We start from the raw sequence: 21,640 nt of genomic DNA, 5'->3' as shown, positions 1-21,640 counted from the left end.
CATAAGCATTTAGGGCTCGGATAGCAACGTTATTTTTTATCATAGATTATGCAATACAGGGTGAGTAAAAAAAGTGCAATAGAGAAAATAATCCATTTTTATTTAAGAACCGAGTTGGACTTTTTATGTTTTCAAATATTTTATATATGGTATATCCATCAATGACCTTGTGTGAAAAAATTAAGGAATTCGCATTTACCGTTTTGTTTTTATGACACATTTTATATCGCTACCCAATTTTAATGTTTGTCCAAGAGACATCTAAAATTTGAATGTCGGCCCACTCTGTGTAAGGAAGATTTGGAACAACTGCCATTTTCTTAGCCTCATTGTCATTGAAATAAAATGGAGCACCCAAAGTGTTATTGCCCTTGGTCTTGTTTAAGGAGAAGAAATATAATTTGTTGTTATTTTCATTTTACCTTTACTTTATTCTCTATCAAAAACTTACAAATGTGTCAAAATGAAATGCGCGCAAATTGAAGTGGAGTGAATTACAAAATATCTAATAAGTTGGACATATTGGGATTAAAAAAACTGGAATTGGAGTCGAAAGGTATGAAGGACTTAAAGTAATGTCAGAAAGTTTGTTTGAACAGAAAAAAGAAATTGAAATACGCAAAAATCAACCTTATTTAAGTTAAAGTCAGTTTCAGATCTGGTGCCTTTACTGTGCACTGTGTGCTCTCATTCAAAATACATGGTACCTCGTGGACAAATAACGAAATTGGGTATCGCAGCAAAAGGACTCATTAAAATTCGCGATTAGTCGCGATTCACTTCATATTTTCACAGAAGGTGTCCATTGAGTGTGGTATATATAGAATCTTTCAATATTGGGTTACTCCATATGAAATCAAGGAGGCGCCCCACCTGACCCCCTCAGATTTGCTTTATATTTTAGTCATATGTTGTACCTGTAAAAATATTAAAACCTGCAAATTTGAGGTCTGTAGCTCTTACGGATTTTCTGTGGCAGCCATTTAAAGTTGGAGTAGGGGGGTCTAAATTTGGACCCAAAAGTTGCCCTTTAAATAAATTTCATCTTTGGGAGTCTGTGCCTTCTTTATAAAAAGAAAGAGAGGTCTGAAACTTTGCATACACACTAACTGCATGCCCAATTGGTCAAAAAATAAAAAATTAAAAAATTCTGTAATTGCGCGTTGTGTCACGGGGTCATTAAATATGCAAGAAAAAATGTAATGTTTTGTAAACTGGCAAGTTTAGCCCCCCTAAATTCACATTTTTTGTCAGATTAATTATTTGTTGTTGTCACCGATGCTATATATAGGATAAATACAATGCATACCCAAAAAATTGGGGTCACAACTCATTTACATTTCGAACAGCGCCCTCACGAAGATGAAATTTATTGCAAATTCAACATTTTCAGGGGGCCCAAAGTCGATGTGGTCCACCTTCAAAATTTATAAAACATCACTTTTATATAACTACTAGTCTTAAATTACAACTTTGCTAAGTCCCAGTAATTGTATAGGTTGACTTCATATAAAATGACAAGCCCAAAGTTAACCATTTTCTTATGATTGCATGTAGTGCAAATGTGCCGAATTCGGAAGGCTTGAAAGTCAAATTTGCCCCAATATTGAAAATAAAATGGAAATAAAAGTAAATAGGGCCAATAACTATGCATCTAGTCATTTATTTTCAATATTGTGGCCATTTTGACTTTTAAACCTTCCGAATTCGGCACATTTGCAGTACATGCAATCATAAGAAAATGGTCAACTTTGGGCTTGTCGTTTTATATGAAGTCAACCTATATAATTACTGGGACTTAGCAAAGTTGTAATTTAAGACTAGTAGTTATATAAAAGTGATATTTTATAAAATTTGTCAATCTATAAAATTAATGGGATTGAGCAAAGTTGTAATTTAAGACTAGTAGTCATATAAAAGTGATGTTTTATAAATTTTGAAGGTTGACCACATCAACTTTGGGCCCCCTGAAAATGGTGAATTTGCATTAATTTTCATCTTCGCGAGGGCGCTGTTGGAAATGTAAAATAAATGGTCACCTCAATGTCTTGGATATGCATTGTATTTGTCCTATATATCGCATCAGTGACAACAAAAACAATTAATCTGACAAAAATGTGAATTTAGGGGGCTAAACTTGCCAGTTTACAAAACATTACATTTTTTTCCATATTTAATGACCCCGTGTCCGGGCCCGTGACACAACGCGCAATTACAGACATTTTTTTTTACTTGTTGACAAATTGGGCATGCAATTAGTGTGTATACAAGGTTTCAGACTCTCTCTCTCTTTTTTATTAGGAAGGTACAGGCTCCCAAAGATGAAATATATTCAAAGGGCAACTTTTGGGTCCAAATTTAGATCCCCCTACTCCAACTTTAAATGGCTACCATAGAAAATCTGTATATATTGAAAACGAAATGGAAATAAAAGTAAATAGGGCCAATAACTACTCATCTAATCATTTATTTTTAATATTGTGGCCAATTTGACTTTCAAGCCTTCCGAATTCGGCACATTTGCACTAGATGCAATCATAAGAAAATGGTCAACTTTGAGCTTGTCATTTTATATGAAGTCAACCTATACAATTACTGGGACTTAGCAAAGTTGTAATTTAAGACTAGTAGTTATATAAAAGTGATATTTTATAAATTTTGAAGGTGGACCACATCGACTTTGGGCCCCCTGAAAATGTTGAATTTGCAATAAATTTCATCTTCGTGAGGGCGCTGTTTGAAATGTAAATGAGTTGTGACCCCAATTTTTTGGGTATGCATTGTTTTTATCCTATATATAGCATCGGTGACAACAAAAAATAATTAATCTGACAAAAAATGTGAATTTAGGGGGGCTAAACTTGCCAGTTTACAAAACATTACATTTTTTCTTGCATATTTAATGACCCCGTGACACAACGCGCAATTACAGAATTTTTTTTTTTTTTTATTTTTTGACCAATTGGGCATGCAGTTAGTGTGTATGCAAAGTTTCAGACCTCTCTTTCTTTTTATAAAGAAGGCACAGACTCCCAAAGATGAAATTTATTTAAAGGGCAACTTTTGGGTCCAAATTTAGACCTCCTACTCCAACTTTAAATGGCTGCCACAGAAAATCCGTAAGAGCTACAGACCTCCAATTTGCAGGTTTTTAATATTTTTACAGGTACAACATATGACTAAAATATAAAGCAAATCTGAGGGGGTCAGGTGGGGCGCCTCCTTGATTTCATATGGAGTGACCCTATTGGGAAAGTTCGACTTGGTTCTTACATAAATATCGATTCTGTGCTCTATTGCAGTTTTTTTTACTCATCCTGTATATTCTACAATCAATTGATGGGATATGACGGTGATTGTTTAGGTATTATGTGCTTGATAGAATCAGAACCCCGCATCAGACCGTGATCAACGGATCTTGAAGATATAGACATAGTTCCAAAATATTTCACTCATATTCTATATAACTGCACTGTAAATCATTACGGCACTGTAAATCATTACAATCATGACATGTACCTCCGTGACTTGTTTTGCATCGTGGGTTGAATATAAAAATAATTCGAAATCGAAATGTACTAGAAACGTTATGGCCGTGGTCACGGAGGTGGTATATCATCTCTGCTCAGATCACTTAGTGACCGTAACTTCCACCCTCCTGGGCCAGTTTTGAATATATCGCACTGCACTAGTACGTTCACGCGGCACCTCTGCATTGAACCAGATGTCACAAAGTACAGGGACAAAGACCTGGATATCATATCATGCTGATCATTCGCACAAACTTAATATCTTTGAAAAGAGTGGTATTGCATTCAACCTATGATTGCAGATATGCACAGGTGCGTATTGAGTACAACCTGTTGCTTGAAGTGCAGTGCGATATATTCAAAAATTGTTTCAACAAATTGCTACCGTAGTTAACCCTGTTACATCATCACTTCTACGGTGAATTAGAGAGAGTAAAAAACGCCCTTTAGCAAGGTTATGATGGCCGGAAATAGGTCAACTACTAGTAGATCCGATCCCGGTGGCAGCAGTGATTTGTTTTTCCTAAAAAGTCTTCTAATCTGATAAGGGAATGACTTTTTGCTAATAATATGAAATACAAGTAGTATTTGTAGTCACAAAACCGTTGACACATCTCGTGACCTTCCATTGTGGCGCCGAATCTCCTCGTATGAAACTAAATATCAATGTCCACTAATCACACATACATACGTAAAGAAAATCACACAATATTGATCACGGCGTCAAAGTAATTTGTAGCTAAGTACATGTAGCTAATTATCATGTGTATACTCGATTGTTTATCTTTGTCAATTAACATCTCTTTTAAATGCTGATAAATAGTGGTTTGTTGCACATCTATCAGTTAGAATTCAATATTTTCTAGATAGAATTCTATCATGGAAGTTGGGTGATTCAGCAGAAATTGACACCACCAGATTTAGCTAGATTCACCCGAGCTCGGCACTTTATATACAAAGAAGTCCGTTTACACACAATAAATTAAACAATTACATTTATTTAATAACGAAACAGTTAGGACGCTGGACAACCGATTGTTATTGTTCTGCAAGGCTCACTCAGTCATTTAATAAGGCAATACAAACGATCGAATTTGGTATTCAAATGAACAAAATTTTGAGTTACACCTTTTCAGTGTAAAATGTTTTTTCTCGACCAAATGAAAAGCAATAATTTTCATTTTTCAGTAAATGTCAGAAAAAACTGTAATGCTTGATACTGTATTTTTTTTCAAATCTTAGTGTTAAACTTAGTCGTGAAATTCAGTCATTTAGTGTTAGATTTTCGATTTTGATAGGCTTCAACTCTGCCCGCGAGCCTTTTTTGGATCAACCTTTTAGCTTTTCAAAGTAATATAGTTCGCTAAAGAAGGATTTTTCCCAACTTTCTAACGCACATCACCGTGAGCGATATATCATAGTTTTGTCAGAATTTCCGTTTTGATTCCATAATTTTTGACTACCAGCTGAAAAATTTTCAAATCCACGCGTGAAATCTTAGGCTAATACTAGCATTGTGGATCGATATCTCTGGGTGCCCGGCCTGGAACAGTGTTGCCAGAACTTCAATATAGCAAAGAAATTACCTAGTGTTTCAATTGTCATGAAGGTGACTGGGTATAGTGCCTTTTGTTTGTGTTTGTTTGAAATTGCTTAAACCCACCGAAAGTCATAATGAAGCAGCCAAAACAATTAAATTGTTAAACATGGAAGTTTATAACAACCTATTATAATGACCTAAAGGAAAAATCATTTATGGCAACAATGAGCCTTGCATTGTAAGTCATGGTTAAAATGTGTTGAGTACCCACCCAACCCCCATGCCCCATAGGCCTACATAATATAACATACCGGTACCTATAATATTTATATAGCATGGCTATAGCTATACATTTAGAAAGTAGGTCCTATAGCGCTAAATTATGACAAATAGGCCTACACAAACCCGAACGCAAGTCTGAAGGGTGTAATGCATTTCTAAAGAATTGGTTGTCCAGCGTCCTAACTGGAAATGGTATACTCTGGAAAGCCGATCATTTCACATCTATTTATTTGCGTATTTAACCCGCATAGAAGTTGAATCACGATTGGTCTGAAAATGTAATTAGCAACGTCTAGCAAGGTTACGACATTATTTTAATAACAATAACGCTATTGTCACATCTTGATTTAATGATCATTGACACGATCACCTTGAACTCGGTAATGACTCTTAGTATCTTAAAGGAAGTCTCCGGCAATCATAACATTATGCCTTATATGTTAGAAAAATTATTATCAAGCAAGAATCACATGGTTTTATTTAAAACAAGCTCATATTGACCATAAAAACGAATAAAAACAGTCGGTTCTCAACACACGATATTCAAAATTCTGCAAAAGTGAAATAACGTAATGGTTATTGGTGCTCAATGTCGTCAGCCTTCATTGTATTACTGGGACGTCATTGCACTCGACAATTTCGGCGCCCGGGAATTTTGAATATCACGTGTTGAGAGACAGGTGTTTTTATTCGTTTTTATGGTTACTACTAGTTTGCTTCAAATAAAACCACGTGATTCGTGCTTGATAATTGTTTTTCTAACATATAAGGCATAATATTGTGATTCCCGGAGTCATCCTTTAAGATGGTGCCCAACGGTCAGAAAGTACGTTTCAAATCTTAGCTGGAAATCTCAAGTGAGTGAATTATGAATTGTTTTCCATGGTGTTTTGTTGCAGAAATTACATTTATTTCTCACTTACTTAAATTAACGTATTTTAGCAAAAAATATCAAAAAATATGAGGGAAAAAAAATGAGAGTAATAAAATGTCGCACAATTTGAAATAAAGACAGCATATTGATGGGCGTCCTCTGTAGACAAAATTGAGAGAGGATGGAGTGCTCTATAAGAATTTCGTTACTGCTGGATCCCATCTTTAGATAAAGCAGAAAGCATTTATTTATAATTGAAGACAGAGATAACAAAAAAAGACTAGTTTGCGTGTGACGTCACTGTCAATCAAATTCCCTACGATCCTTGATTGGTTAATAGCGCGTAAAAGGAAGGTCGATTTATCTGGTGCTGAACGCAGAAAAGGAATAGCAGAAAATTGCGAACAATTAAGTACTTTTACAAAGCAACTTTTCTAGACATTGTTGACATGGTGCCTTCGGGAGAGAAAGTTTCCTACCACAAAAATCCAACTTTTGAGATAGTTTGTATGTTTGAAGGTGCAAACTTTACAATAAGGCGCCCGGTTTTACCGCCGCGATCAGCAACTTATATCATCACGACACTTGTAAACAAACCATGATCGAGTTTGATTGACAGATGACGTGATACGCAAATTAGTCTTTTTGTCTCTGTCTTCCATTATATCCAGGGAATTTTAATTTTCTTTTTAAACGAGAAGGTCATGCACACATTGAGGTGACTGACAGTTACACTTGGCATAAATACGGTAGAGGTGGACAGAGAACTTCTTGTGATTTTGCACAATACCGCTGACAATACACATCCGTTCAAAAATTTAAGAACAACATTAATATTACTATGGTACACCACTGGACCTTTGTTTACAGAACCTTGCGTAGTATTTACACACGCGCTTACGCGTGTGTAATTTAGTCGCACTATGGGCCTTGAACGGATCACGTTCTTACAAGAACGTGATCCGTTCAAGGCCCATAGTGCGACCTTTATTGAAAGAACCGTGTCTCATCAGTCTATTTTTATTGATTATGAGTAATATTGACAGTTTTCTGATAACGAATATTTACTGTCAAAATAATGACCCAATATTAAGAGCAATAATTATTGTAACTGTATTATTCCAAATATCAAATAATAGCAAAGTTCATAAGATCTGAAATTGTGGTGGACAAGTGTTATTACATATTGGCATTTAATTAGGCAACTAAAAAACTGTGTGCCCGACAATCCCTGACCTTAAAAATATTTAGCTGTACGAGATTAAAAACAGCTTACCGAAACACCGTCGAATTTGAGATTGGACAACTCCATCAAAAACATTTCTCTCATTTCGTTGTCATCATAGGTAAAATTCTCAAGACGACGATACCGTCCATTAAATTTCAGTTTTTCCGATGTGCCATTTAACATCATCGCCAATGCCCAAGTTGCATCGTAACCTTGTGGGTTCCGATTGTTCCACGAGAATTGTCGGTTTTCTGGACGTAAAAGTCGTTCTCTTGTGAGGATGTTGAATTCCTGTGAGGTCTGGAAAAGGTATTTTGAAACATACATCAAAATAAAACTATTATATATTATAGGATTGTGATAATTGTGATTTTGAAGACCTGAGCGCAAGAAGTAATTTCACTTGGCCCCTCAACATGTAAACACTAAAGTTTCGTATAGTTTGGTAATGTTTTATACATGTTCAGGGACCAAAACAAGTGATGGTTTCACATTATAAAACCCTAAGAAACTATACGTAACTTTAGTGTATACATGCTGAGGGGCCAAGTGGACTTACAGTCTTCTTGCGCTCAGATTTTCATATATTGAAATGCAACTTATCTGAATTGGATTCACACTCAAAAGTTTGATAAGGAGGTTCCCATGAGTTCGTGCATGGTTTGGGTTTTCTGCGATTGCGCCTTTACGCTTAGATTTTTTGCTGGATTTTTTGCGTAATTGACTTCTCTACGAGCAGGTTATTTTGAGACATAAACACACCGCACGATACGTTAATTAGATATATATTGAAAAATGAAAATCATTTTGAAATGAACCCATGTGATTTTTCTGTTGGAATGCATATAGATGTTTTAACATCTATATGCATTCCAACAGAAAAACAGAAAAAATGTTTATTAATTGGTATCTCAGTCACGCGCGGATGAGACACAGAGGCTGCAAAAGAATTAAGGTACCAGTTATTTTCACCTATGTATATTCTAAGCAAAGACAAGTATGTCAAAATGAAAACCAACAGCCACCAGCCAATACAAGACTCTTTAATTCTAATATCATTTGTTGAAACCGGTTGAGAATTTTTAAAACAGTGATCCAACCCCAAAGAAAGTTATATTTTAATGTTCTAATCGATTAAAGCACGGCGATGCTTCTCTTGTTCGAGACCACTTTGTGTACAAATGAATAGACTATGCAATGGAGCAAACTTCTGAGATTGCATCTTCCTTGGGATTTTGGATCATTATGTCCTTATTTCTTGGACGTTGATTGATTTTTGCCCAAAATTTGACCTCCCAGTTAAATTCATCAAGTCCTTGCCATTCTAAATATGTAGGCTATACTTTAGACCAGCAATTTCATGAATTTAGCAGGTATGACTCATGAGGCCCAAAATTACGTTATTCCAGGGTTAAGACCGACCTTAATTATGATCAAATAAACAAACCATTCAGTCTTAATTATATGCGATTTAAGTAATTGTTCAACATTTGGTTAAATTTGTTTGTTTGTTTTTTCGTTTTTTCGGCTGTCAGGTATTCATCCTTATTTTCCATTAAAAGCACAATAATTATTTTTTGATTTCAATATTAACCATAACAAAGGCAGCCAGCAGTGTTTTGTATACAAAGCACGTACAGTGGCGAAAGGAACAGAGGAAACACTGCTAATTGGCTTTCCATATAATTTTAGTATGACTTGATAAATGTGCATCAGAGGAGAAAGCAAGGTTACCTTTTAAGGAGTTTATGGTAGATGTTACACTGAGTAGATATGGAGAGCCATGGCGAAGATTACGAATTGGAGTATAGAAAAGAGATGTTACAGATATATTGGGCCATATAATTTAGATATTTCTGTTAAAAAGCAGGACTTTATATTTGATGTTTTGTTTTTAAAATTAATAATTAATCTCCCGCTACCAACAAATCCAACATCAGTCCAACATCCAACATTGAAGACCAGTGGATGCTGGTCGCAGGCTACCAACCTCCACAATGTAAGTCGTGAGAACTTTGTTAAATTTGTACTTTCTCGATATAATAATTAAGAGTTTTAAAAATTGAGGTTATGTGTTTGCGACATTTTACAAGAGTTACACGTCGGGCAGAAGAGTTTTGTACACGAAGTTGTGGAATAAGAATTTCAGGTAATCCACGAAGTAAAAACACTAAAGTCACATTTAGGCTTTTTACTTTTTAGTAAACTTGAGGCATTTTTCCCGTGGTTGCATTGGAGCTCATTGGGCACAACCAAGGTGGTCCCACAACTGTTCAATTGGGTTGAGGTCTGGGCTGAATGCAGGCCGTTCTATTCACTCTCCTCCCATATCCTGTAGGTAGTCGTTGACTACCTTGGCTCTGTTGGGGCGAACGTTGTCATCCTGGAGGATTCCATTAGGTCTCAGATTGTCCCTGGGATTACAGCTTGTTACACGGAATTGTCAATATGGCACATTCTGTTTGAGACCTCACTATATTCACAAGACGTGTACAGGCGTGACAAAGGTGACTGTTTCAAAGGTGGTGTCATTGCAAAGGTGAATATTATAGCTAACTATTGATATGCAACACGATATGATCATGTCACAAATAATTTCAGATATAGATGCTTGAAAAGGTTTCTTTTGGAGAGGTGTTTATGACGCAGCGGTAGTCCCTCGCCTTGCACCACTGAGGTACTGGGTTCAAGCCCCGGCCCTGCCCAAGGACTGTATGTGCACTTGGTTTATCCCCATTAATGCTCACTCTCGCAGGTTTTCTCCTGGATATCCAGTTTCCTCCTGCTTCAAAATCGGTGATGTTTTGTTTGGTTATCAAAAACTTCAAAAACCCAATAGAATTTGGGGAGCTGCACGGAAAATTGGTGGATGTTACAATCTAAGTGCAAATAATGTTTGCGCCAGGTGATGATTCACCATGGCTGCGAAATTACAGCACTTTGAATCCTCCGAGATCTGCAAAATGGCGCTATATAAATCCGAAATGTATTTATTTATTTATTATTTGTTTATATTCTTAATTGTAGGGGAAGATTCTCAACCACAGATCACCTACAGGCGATAAATCAACTGATTGAAAAATCAAATGAATACCAGCTTGATTTATGTCTTGGTTTTATAGATTACCAGAAAGCATTTGACTCCATAGAGCATACGGATATGTTTGATGCACTGAGGAAGAGCGGAATAAACGAAAACTACATCTGCATCCTAGAAGATATATACACAGATGCCATCGCCAAAATACACATAGATAATGATGTTTCCAAGGAGGTGAGAATAGAGAGAGGAGTGAGACAGGGAGATACATTATCACCAAAGATTTTCACAGCAGCACTGGAAGAGGTTTTCAAAAAGTCTAACCTAGAGAGAAAAGGAATCAACATCGACGGGGAGATGTTAACAGATCTTAGATTTGCAGATGACGTTGCACTAACAACAACATCGGTGAAGGATATGGAAGACCAACTGAACAGCTTGTGCAAAGAAAGTATACATGTGGGACTACAAATGCACAAAGGAAAAACACAGTTTATGACAAACTTTGAGACAAAAGAAACAATCACAATAGCAAATCACCAGATCAAGAAAGTTGACAACTATAAGTACCTAGGACAGACCTTGAGAATGGATACCAACACAGCTGAAGAGATCCTAATCCGTGTAAAGGCAGGTTGGAGATGCTTTGGTATGCATAAAGAACTGTTGACAGATAAAAAACATACCACTGTCACTGAGGCGAAGAGTTTATGACCAGTGTGTGCTAACAACTATGACCTATGGTGCAGAGACTTGGTCCACAACAAAAGAAATGGAACAGAAATTGGTAACAGCACAAAGAGCTATGGAAAGGAAAATGCTCCACCTCTCATTGCGTGATAGAGTCAGACATACAGACATCAGAAAAGTAACCCAAGTCAAAGACATCTTGCAAAAGATTAAAGAAACTAAATGGAGATGGGCAGGTCACTTATCAAGAACTGACGATAACAGGTGGACGAAGAGACTTACAGAATGGCAGCCAAGGACTGGAAAGAGGAGAAGAGGAAGGCAAAAAAGACGATGGAGAGATGACATCACCACCTTCATGAGTACAACAGCTTGGGTATCAGCGGCTAGGAACAGAAGGAGATGGAAAATGCTGGAGGAGGGCTTCACACAGCAGTGGGTGAAACAGCCTGATGAGTGAGTGAGTGAGTGAGTTAATTGTAAGTAAATTAAATAAATTACTTAACATTTTTGTTTACTTTCTGAGAAAATAGACGATACATAAAAACGTAACGTTTCCGTATGGTTACGTCAGATTGCTCACGTTTTGACTTCCACTGGTGTCCGTGTGAACATACTCGTAAACATCACGTAACGCTCGCATTATCTTTTCACATTTTTCCAGATATTATTAAATGGTATTAATAATTCACCGATTTGCGTGATAAACCTTCGCCGGAAGCCGTTTCATATGAGCCCTTAACTAAAGAATAGTGTGCTAATATTCAATGGAATAACGAATCTCTAATATCCAATATCTTGACAACTTCCTCATTCTCTATTTAATTACATCTCTAGCCCACCTTATTAAAGATCAATAATATCACAATGGTCTTTCATTTTAATCACAAGAAATATATATATAAGGTTGTAACTGTCACATGTAATCAAAACACTTCTTGATACGAAATAGTATATTTATCACGTTTATATGCACTTAATTAAATTGAATTGAAAACACATTCCCCGTTGAGTTGATATAAAAGGTTTTATGATGTGTGATGCACAATAGAGAATATATTAGAGAAAAGCGCAGGAAAAAAAAAATTCTATAGAGAGAAAATAAATCTGAATCTTCACCATTCAAAATGACACATTACATGCATTTTAATTTGAGGTATATTCAGTTAAATTTCCTATCTAACGTTTTCTTTTAATTGATATAGATACAGGCAAAGCACACTTTGAACTGGTCACAAAGCGCCTGATTCAGTAAAACTTAGTACGGGGATGTGTAAATGTACACTCTTGAATCCTGACTTATGACGTAAAATGACGACCCATTAACTCTTTCCACCCGGGTCTCAACTGCAGACGACAAATTTCAAACGTTATTTTAAAATTTCAGAATTGTACATTTTTTATAACCATATTTGAAATCATTGAGTACAAACAAGTATATATAGTATTGGTTCAGTGGTTCTTAAGATAGCTCTGGATATTTTCAGATAATATTTCAAAACTTGGATTTGTTTTTTATTTTGAATGCTATGGTCGCATGCAGAGCATTATTATACCAAACAAAATCTGAAATTTAACATGAATTAGAGAATAAAGGTATTGTTTTTAGCCGCTGGAGTGCATCTATCGTCTCATATAACACGGGCGACATCATTATTTTAAGTAAAACAACGAGGCGAAGCCGACTTGTTTTACGCCAAAAATAATGATGTCGCGTGTTATATGAGACGATAGATGCACGACAGTGGCTAAAAACAATACCTTTATTCTCATTCTTAAATATTTCTATTCAAATAAATACATTGATTTCACCCAGTCAAGACGTGTTTCACACGTTGCTCCCATCTAATGGGAAAATCAATGTAGTGGTAAACTTAAGCTTATTGACTTGCATTGCCAATGCCTGTATAGTATAACCAGTGTGTGTAGTATATAGTAATATGTAAGTACTATCTAGTACAACCTTGTATTTTAATTTTACTTGATCATACCACTGGTTTGTGTAATATACTGTGTCTGTATTTTATCAAATATGGCTTAATCTAACATTGCCAATGCCTGTATATATAACCAATGTGTAGTATTATAATTTTGTAAGTACTGCTAGCACAACCTTGTATTTTATATTCATGTTTATCATACCACTGGTTGTGTAGTATATATTGCGTTTGTATTCATCAAATATCATGGCTGGTTCTAACATACTGCCAAATGTGGATGAATTTCTAGATAAGATGATGTCAAGTACCAAATACAAAGAGTTTTTAAAGAGTGTAATTACTGAAGTTATTGATGATAAAATTGTCCAACGTATCGAGAAATGTGAAAGTGACCTGTTTGATCTTTCTAATAAAGTAGAAGCTCTGGAAATTGCCAAGGAAGAGAGTAGCGTAGATAAAGAAGATCTATCTCAACAATTTACAAATGTAGATAAACAACTCAACGATATTCAGCAATATAGTAGACGTAATAGTCTCAGGGTGACAGGCATTCCTGAACACCTTAAAGAATGTACTGACACAATTGTAAAAGACCTGGCAAAAGAAAAACTAGGTATCACCATAAACGACAGTGATGTTGACAGAAGTCATAGAGTCGGTAAAATGAATGAAGAAAAACAAGACGGTAGTAAGAAACATAGAGCAATCTTGGTCAAATTTACCAGTTACAGGTCAAGAAACAAGGTTATCAAGGCTAGAAGCAAATTAAAAGGCTCTGGCATTACTATACATGAAGATCTAACTAAGCAAAATCAAATCTTGCTCTCCAAGACAGGTAAACATCCAGGTGTTGTCGCCGCATGGAGCATTGATGGACGCATCTTTGCATCAGTTCCAAGTTCAGCTCCAGGTAAAACTCAGACAATAATTATAAGAGATGACAATGACTTCAAGAAAATCCCCAAAGTCGATGAAGACATTGTTGCTAGTCTTAAACTAGCTAGGTTAAACTCTAAGTCTGATAAACCTCGTGTAGCTTCACCTAAGCATACAATGCAAACAAGAAATAGGGCGGGTAGCTTAAAGTAATTTAAGTCCATGTTCACTATCACCCCAGGCTCATGATTATGGGCCCAATGTATCAGGTGTAAATGTTTTCTCTGGTATGTCTGATACATGTATTTTTTATGTTTGCTTAATTGTATGATACCTCTCAGTTATACTTACATGGATCAACCATTTCTTCCATACTGATGATATATGATGTATATTTCTTCAAATTCAATGTATGTTGCTATAATAATATCATGAATTAGTATTGTTCCAAAAAGCATGTTCTATGACATAATTATACAATATGATTGATATGAATCCATGTTGATTCCATTATGATCTCAATGATGTTTTTACTAATTGCAAAATTCAATCTATATGAAATGTCATGATACAAGAATTCATGTTGGTCCAAAAAAAAGGTATCTTTTTTGTTATATGATATGTTATATGATAGTTGTATCTTCAAATACATGCATGTTGATTCAAAGTGTCTGCATTGATTCCATCGTGGTATCTTTGATTCTTCAATTTAGTGTATGTTGTTATATTCTTTAAAACTGATGTATGAATATATGTTGGTTCCAAAAAGTATGTTGTATTTATTTAAATCCATGTTCACTTTCACCACAGGTTCATGAGTATGGGCCCGATGTATCAGGTGTAAATGTTTTCTCTGGTATGTCTGATACATGGATTTTGTATGTTTGCTATGCATGATACCTCTCAGTTATACTTATATGGATCAACCATTTCTTCCATACTGATGATACATGGTGTACATGTATATTTCTTCAAATTCAATGTTTGTTGCTATAAATAATATCATGAAATAGCAATTTTATTGTTCTAAATAAGCATGTTCTGTGACAAAATTATACAATATGATTGATATGAGTCCATGTTGATTCCATAAATGGTGTTCTCACTGATGTTTCTACTAATTGCCGTATGATGTTATAATACAGTACAATTGTGCCCAATGTATAAATCATCGTGTTGGTTAAAAATGATATGTTATATAATTATACAATTCTTGTACATTATTATATGCAATGTACTTGACCAGGTAAATCCATATTCATTCCATCAAATGATATCTTTGCTGATTCGTTGTTGAATTTATACAATTCACGACTCTGTTGTATACCTGGTGTATGAATAATATCATATGATATGGATGCTGTATCTTTACAAATTCAATCTATATGAAATGTCATGATACAAGAATTCATGTTGGTCCTAAAAAGGTATCTTTTTTGTTATATGATAGTTGTTGTATCTTCAAATCCATGCATGTTGATTCATTGGGTCTGATATATGAATCCAAAACATTATGTTGTATCTATAAATCCCATGTATCTATAAATCCCGCCTATATAGAATTAATGTTGATACATACCCTGCATCCAGTGTGTTAATATGATATGCTGTATGATAGTTGTTGTATCTTCAAATACATGCATGTTGATTCAATGTGTCTGGCATATGAATCCAAATTGATTCCATCGTGGTATTTTTGATTCTTCAATATAGTGTATGTTGTTATATTCTTTAAAACTGATATATGAATATATGTTGGTTCCAAAAATTATGTTGTATTTATTTAAATCCATGTTCACTATCACCACAGGTTCATGATTATGGGCCCGATGTATCAGGTGTAAATATTTTCTCTGGTATGTCTGATACATGCATTTTTTATGTTTGCTATGCGACCTCTCAGTTATACTTATATGGATCAACCATTTCTTCCATACTGATGATTTATGATGTATATTTCTACAAATTCAATGTATGTTGCTATAAATGATATCATGAAATAGCAATTTTTATTGTTCTAAATAACCATGTTCTGTGACAAAATTATACAATATGATTGATATGAGTCCATGTTGATTCCATAAATGGTGTTCTCACTGATGTTTCTACTAATTGCCGTATGATGTTATAATACAGTACAATTGTGCCCAATGTATAAATCATCGTGTTGGTTAAAAATGATATGTTATATAATTATACAATTCTTGTACATTATTATATGCAATGTACTTGATCAGGTAAATCCATATTCATTCCATCAAATGATATCTTTGCTGATTCGTTGTTGAATTTATACAATTCACGACTCTGTTGTATACCTGGTGTATGAATAATATCATATGATATGTATGCTGTATCTTTACAAATTCAATCTATATGAAATGTCATGATACAAGAATTCATGTTGGTCCTAAAAAGGTATCTTTTTTTTTGTTATATGATAGTTGTTGTATCTTCAAATCCATGCATGTTGATTCATTGGGTCTGATATATGAATCCAAAAAATTATGTTGTATCTATAAATCCCATGTATCTATAAATCCCGTGTATGATACTTTACTAAGGCCTATATAAGAATAATGTTGATACATACCCTACACCCAGTGTGTTAAAATATGAATCATGGATTGATTGTTGGTTCCACATTGATAACTTTGTTAAACATGCATTTACAGTTCTTGATGTATCTGCAGTTTCATGTTAATACACACATTGTGCCTGATTCATGTTCTTTGGTGTTATATGATAACTATGTTGTATCTTAAAATGTATGCATTTGATACAATATGCCATAAATCCAAATTAATTCCATTCTAAGAGTATACTAAATTGTTTCTTCAAATGAATGTATTAATGAAATGTTAACACTGTTGATCAACACAATGTGCCTGATATATGTTCCAGAGTGTCCAACATTCTATGTTATATGATAGTTGTTATATCTTCAAATCCATACATGCCGATTCAATGTGTCTGGTGTATGAATCCAAATTGATTCCATTATGGTGTCATTGATGTATTCTTCAATTTAATGTATGTTGTTATATTCTTTAAACCTGATGTATAATTATAAATTATGTTGGTTCCCAAAAAGTATGTTGTATCTATAAATCCTATGTATATACAATGGCCTGTGTAAGAATATTGATATGTTGATACATACCCTGCACTCAGTAGGCCTATGTTAAAATACAAATCATGGGTTGATTGTTGGTACCACACTGATAACTTTGTTAAACATGTGTTTACAATTCTTGTTGTATCTGCAGTCTCATGTTAATACACACCTTGTGCCTGATATATGTTCTTTGGTGTCCAACATTTTATGTTATATGATAATTATTGCTGTATCTTAAAATGCATATATGCATGTGATACAATATGCCATGAATTTCAAATTGATTCAATTACAGTATCCTTATTATTTCTTCAAATTAATGTATGTTGTATATTCATTAAATATATATATATATATATGTATGAATATAATGTTCTTCCACATGATTAATCTTTAAAATTCCAAGTATGTTGACGTAATGTTCCAATGTGCACGATAAGCCCATTTTGGTAGTTCTATAAATGACATCTATGCTATATTTGCAAGCTAATGAATGTAATACCGGTGTATAAACACTTACCGTGCTTAATATGTGAATCCATGTTGGTTCTTTAAAAAATGTATCTTTTGTAGCTAGAAATTCTCATATGTTAATATATGAACAATGATACACAATGTCCTTGACATATGAATCCATGTTGATTCCATTAATGATATTCTGTATTTTCAAATTCATGAATGTTTGTATTTCCAATGTGACTGATTATATGAATATATTATGTTTATTCCATAAGTTGGTCATCTATCACATTGAGTATATATATGTAGCTATCTTAATATGCAAACTGTGTTTGATAAATATGTTCATTATAATGGCATATGCAAGCCAAGTAATATCTAAGTATAACCCTAATATTTTGCTGTGTTTACAGCATATCTAGGTTATTGCTTTATAATTTGTTCCTTTTGTTGTTTTCATTTATATTTTTATGTCTTGTTTATGTGCTATATGTTCCCATCTTGTAAAAAGAAATCATAGAAAGTTAATATGCAAATTATGTAAGAAATATGTTCACAAATGTTGCAGTGACCTATCTGCAAAGGAGTTCAGAAGTAATGACTATACCAAATATTGGCATTGTTCTAATTGTAATGAAAATCTGGCACTGCCTTTTAATCACTTTACTGATGAGCGTGAATTCCAACTTGAACTGTACAGGTGCTTTGAGGATATGTCGGCTGATACTGAATATCTGAAATCTCATTTTGAAAACATGAAGTATAATCCTCTAGACAAGAGTGATGCATTTGAAGTAAATGATTGTAATAACAACACACAATACTTTTCCACCGATAACCTAAAAGAAACAGCTGGTATCAAAAGCAGCAATTTATCCTTACTTTGTAGTAACGTAAGAAGTCTGACTAAAAATTTCGATACACTAAAGGAGTTACTCTCAGAAATTGATGTCAACTTTCAAATCATTGGACTGGTTGAAACTTGGTTGAACGAAAAGCCTCACGATTACTATCATCTAAGAGGATACAACCTCGAATTGTGTAATAGAAATGATAAGAGAGGCGGTGGTGTATCAATGTATGTTGACGAAAATATTGCTTATAATGTTAGACATGATATTAATGATCTAAATCAGCTGAAATATACTGAATCGTTGTTTATAGAAATTGAAAAAAGTAATTCGCAAAACATTGTAGTTGGTGTAGTATATAGACCACCTGACCAAAACATTGATGAGTTTAATAAGTATATTGATGCAGTATTATGTAAAATAACGGGTCAGGAAAACAAGCTTCTATATATAATGGGTGATTTTAACATTAACCTATTTAATGACGATGTTCATAAACCAACTGGTGAATTTGTAGATGTTATAACATCATACTCTTTATACCCTAGTATAACTAAACCGACTCGGATAACTAGAAAATCAGCAACTCTTATTGATAACTTCTTTACCAACAATTATGCAAATCAAACATCTGGCATTATTCTTACTGATATAAGTGACCATCTTCCTATATTTGTGTCTACAAACCTAAGTGTTTATGGTAAAGATACCAATGATGTTGTCATAGAAATTAGGGATATGAGTGTTCAAAACATTGATACACTTAAAGATAACCTTCGTAAGGTTGACTGGGCCAGTGTGTGTGAAAATCATGATGCTAATGCATCGTACAACAAGTTTATTGATAAATTTAAAGAGGTATTTGATGAATGTATTCCTAAAAAGGTAGTTAAGAAATCTCGTACTAAAAATAGGATGCCTAGGGCACCTTGGATAACCTATTCTCTGCTGAAATGTATTCGTAGAAAGAACAAGCTGTTCAAAAAAAACAAATCCAAAAACCTACTGATGCAAATGTACAAAGATATAAGATGTATCGTAACAGGTTAAACTCCTTATTAAGGAGGGCAAAACAAAATTATTTCAGTTCCCAACTGAACAAAGAAAGGTTTAATATGCGAAATACATGGAAAATTTTGAATTCGGTGCTCAGATGTCCGAAAAAGACATCTTGTCAGAAGTTTGTAAGCAACAATGAAACTTATACTGACCCCCTAAAGTAGCAAACAAATTCAATGAGTTTTTTGCAAGCATTGGTCCCTCATTAGCTGCTTCTATAAAACATCAAGGTAAAAATTTTGATGAATACCTAATTAATAGCAGCAACTCTACTTGTTTTTTCCAACCAACTGACGAAAATGAAATCCTGAAGATTATTAATAATTTGGGTAATAGAAAAAGTCCAGGTTATGATCAAATAAAGTCTGATGTGGTAAAATTGGTTGCCGATGAAATTGTATATCCATTGAAAATCATATTTAACAAGTCGCTCACAGAAGGAATAGTTCCTGATGCCATGAAAATAGCAAAGGTAGTGCCTATATACAAGAAAGACTCTCCACAATCATTTGGTAATTATAGACCAGTATCTGTGTTGCCTTGTTTCTCCAAAATTCTTGAAAGAATTGTTCATGAAAGATGTAGTAACTTTTTAAATGCCAAAGAATTATTGTACAATAGACAATACGGGTTCCGTCATAAACATTCTACGTATATGGCCGTATTAGACTTTATTAAAGATACAAATAAGGCTATTGATGAAAATATGTGTACTGCAAGTATCTTCATGGACCTTTCAAAGGCCTTCGATACTATTGATCATGACATTCTATTACAAAAGTTGTACCATTATGGCTTTCGTGGTGTATCATATGACTGGTTCGAAAACTATTTGTCAAATCGTAAACAATATGTATCCTTTAATTCTGCAAATTCATCTCATACCAGTGTTAAATGTGGGGTGCCACAGGGTTCCATCCTGGGGCCACTACTATTTATTGTATATATGAATGACATCAGTGAAACATCGAAACTTCTATCTTTCATATTATTTGCAGATGATACAACTGTTTTTCTTTCTGATAACAATATTCAAAGGCTTTGTGATAATTTAAATAAAGAGTTGAAGGAAATTGTTAACTGGTTTAAGTGTAACAAGTTATCCTTAAATGCCAGTAAAACAAATCTTATGTTTATTGGAACACCTCATCAAACAAAAAATATAACTGAAGTTCACAATGTATTTCTCGATGGATGCAAACTTTCACGTGTGTATGATGTCAAATTTCTGGGAATTACACTTGATGAAAACCTTACTTGGAGGTCACACATTAACAACATTTGTAAGACCTGTTCTAGGAATATTGGCGTCTTAAACAAAGTAAAGCTATTTTTACCTAAACCAAGCTTGTATCAGTTGTATTGTACACTAATCTTACCATATTTAACTTACGGTATAGTATTGTGGGGTTCTGCTAATAACTATAATTTAAACAGAATTGTGAAGCACCAAAAAAGAGCAGTTAGAATTATCACAAATAGTTCGTATCTTTGCCACACCAAACCACTGTTCGAAAAGTACAATTTACTTAATATATGTCAATTATTTAATAAAGAACTGGGTATTTTTATGTACAAATATCATATGAGTTTATTACCAAGATCATTTGACAATTTGTTCATAAACATGAAGTCTATTCACAATTATAATACTAGAAAGAAAGAGAACTATCGTACTGATATCCATAAAATGACTGATGTTCTAACACTTGGTCCTAGGTTATGGAATAGTTTGCCAAGTGAAATTAAAGAAGCTAAACGGGTAAATGAATTCAAAAATAGCATTATAAGGTATTTAAAATCTAATTAATACCTCTAATAATCTCATAATTTCTTGTTTTTGCCGACTCTGTACACAATTCACCATAATGTATTATCAAACACTGCTAAATTATTTGTTGCTTTAATTTGCATTTTGTATAACTTAAGATGGGTTCTTTGTATGTTTTTATGTTTTTGTGTATAATTAATGTTTTGATTATTTAATGTACAATTATAATTATATGTTATAAGGTGGTACATCGTTTTCAGGCCTCTTGGCCTTGTGATGTGCCTGCCTTCATCAATACTTGTTAATGTGCAATAATTTAATTTACCTCTGTTGTTACATTGTATGCTTTATGAGATTGATGAAAAATAAAAGATTGATTGAT

General features: G+C 34.0%; 1 protein-coding gene across 1 annotated transcript in view; it reads right to left on the bottom strand.

The window, feature by feature from the left end:
• The window catches only part of LOC140169507 (gamma-aminobutyric acid type B receptor subunit 1-like), a 58,242-nt gene that overhangs the window by 8,851 nt on the left and 27,751 nt on the right, over positions 1 to 21,640 (bottom strand). The window contains exon 7 of the mRNA XM_072192769.1: positions 7,503 to 7,754. Coding sequence (XP_072048870.1) covers positions 7,503 to 7,754 — 252 coding nt within the window. The remainder of the gene's footprint in view (positions 1 to 7,502; positions 7,755 to 21,640) is intronic.

Source organism: Amphiura filiformis, chromosome 14 (assembly GCF_039555335.1).
Source record: "Amphiura filiformis chromosome 14, Afil_fr2py, whole genome shotgun sequence".
Lineage (NCBI taxonomy): Eukaryota > Metazoa > Echinodermata > Ophiuroidea > Amphilepidida > Amphiuridae > Amphiura > Amphiura filiformis.
This window is presented reverse-complemented; position numbering and strand designations above follow the sequence as displayed.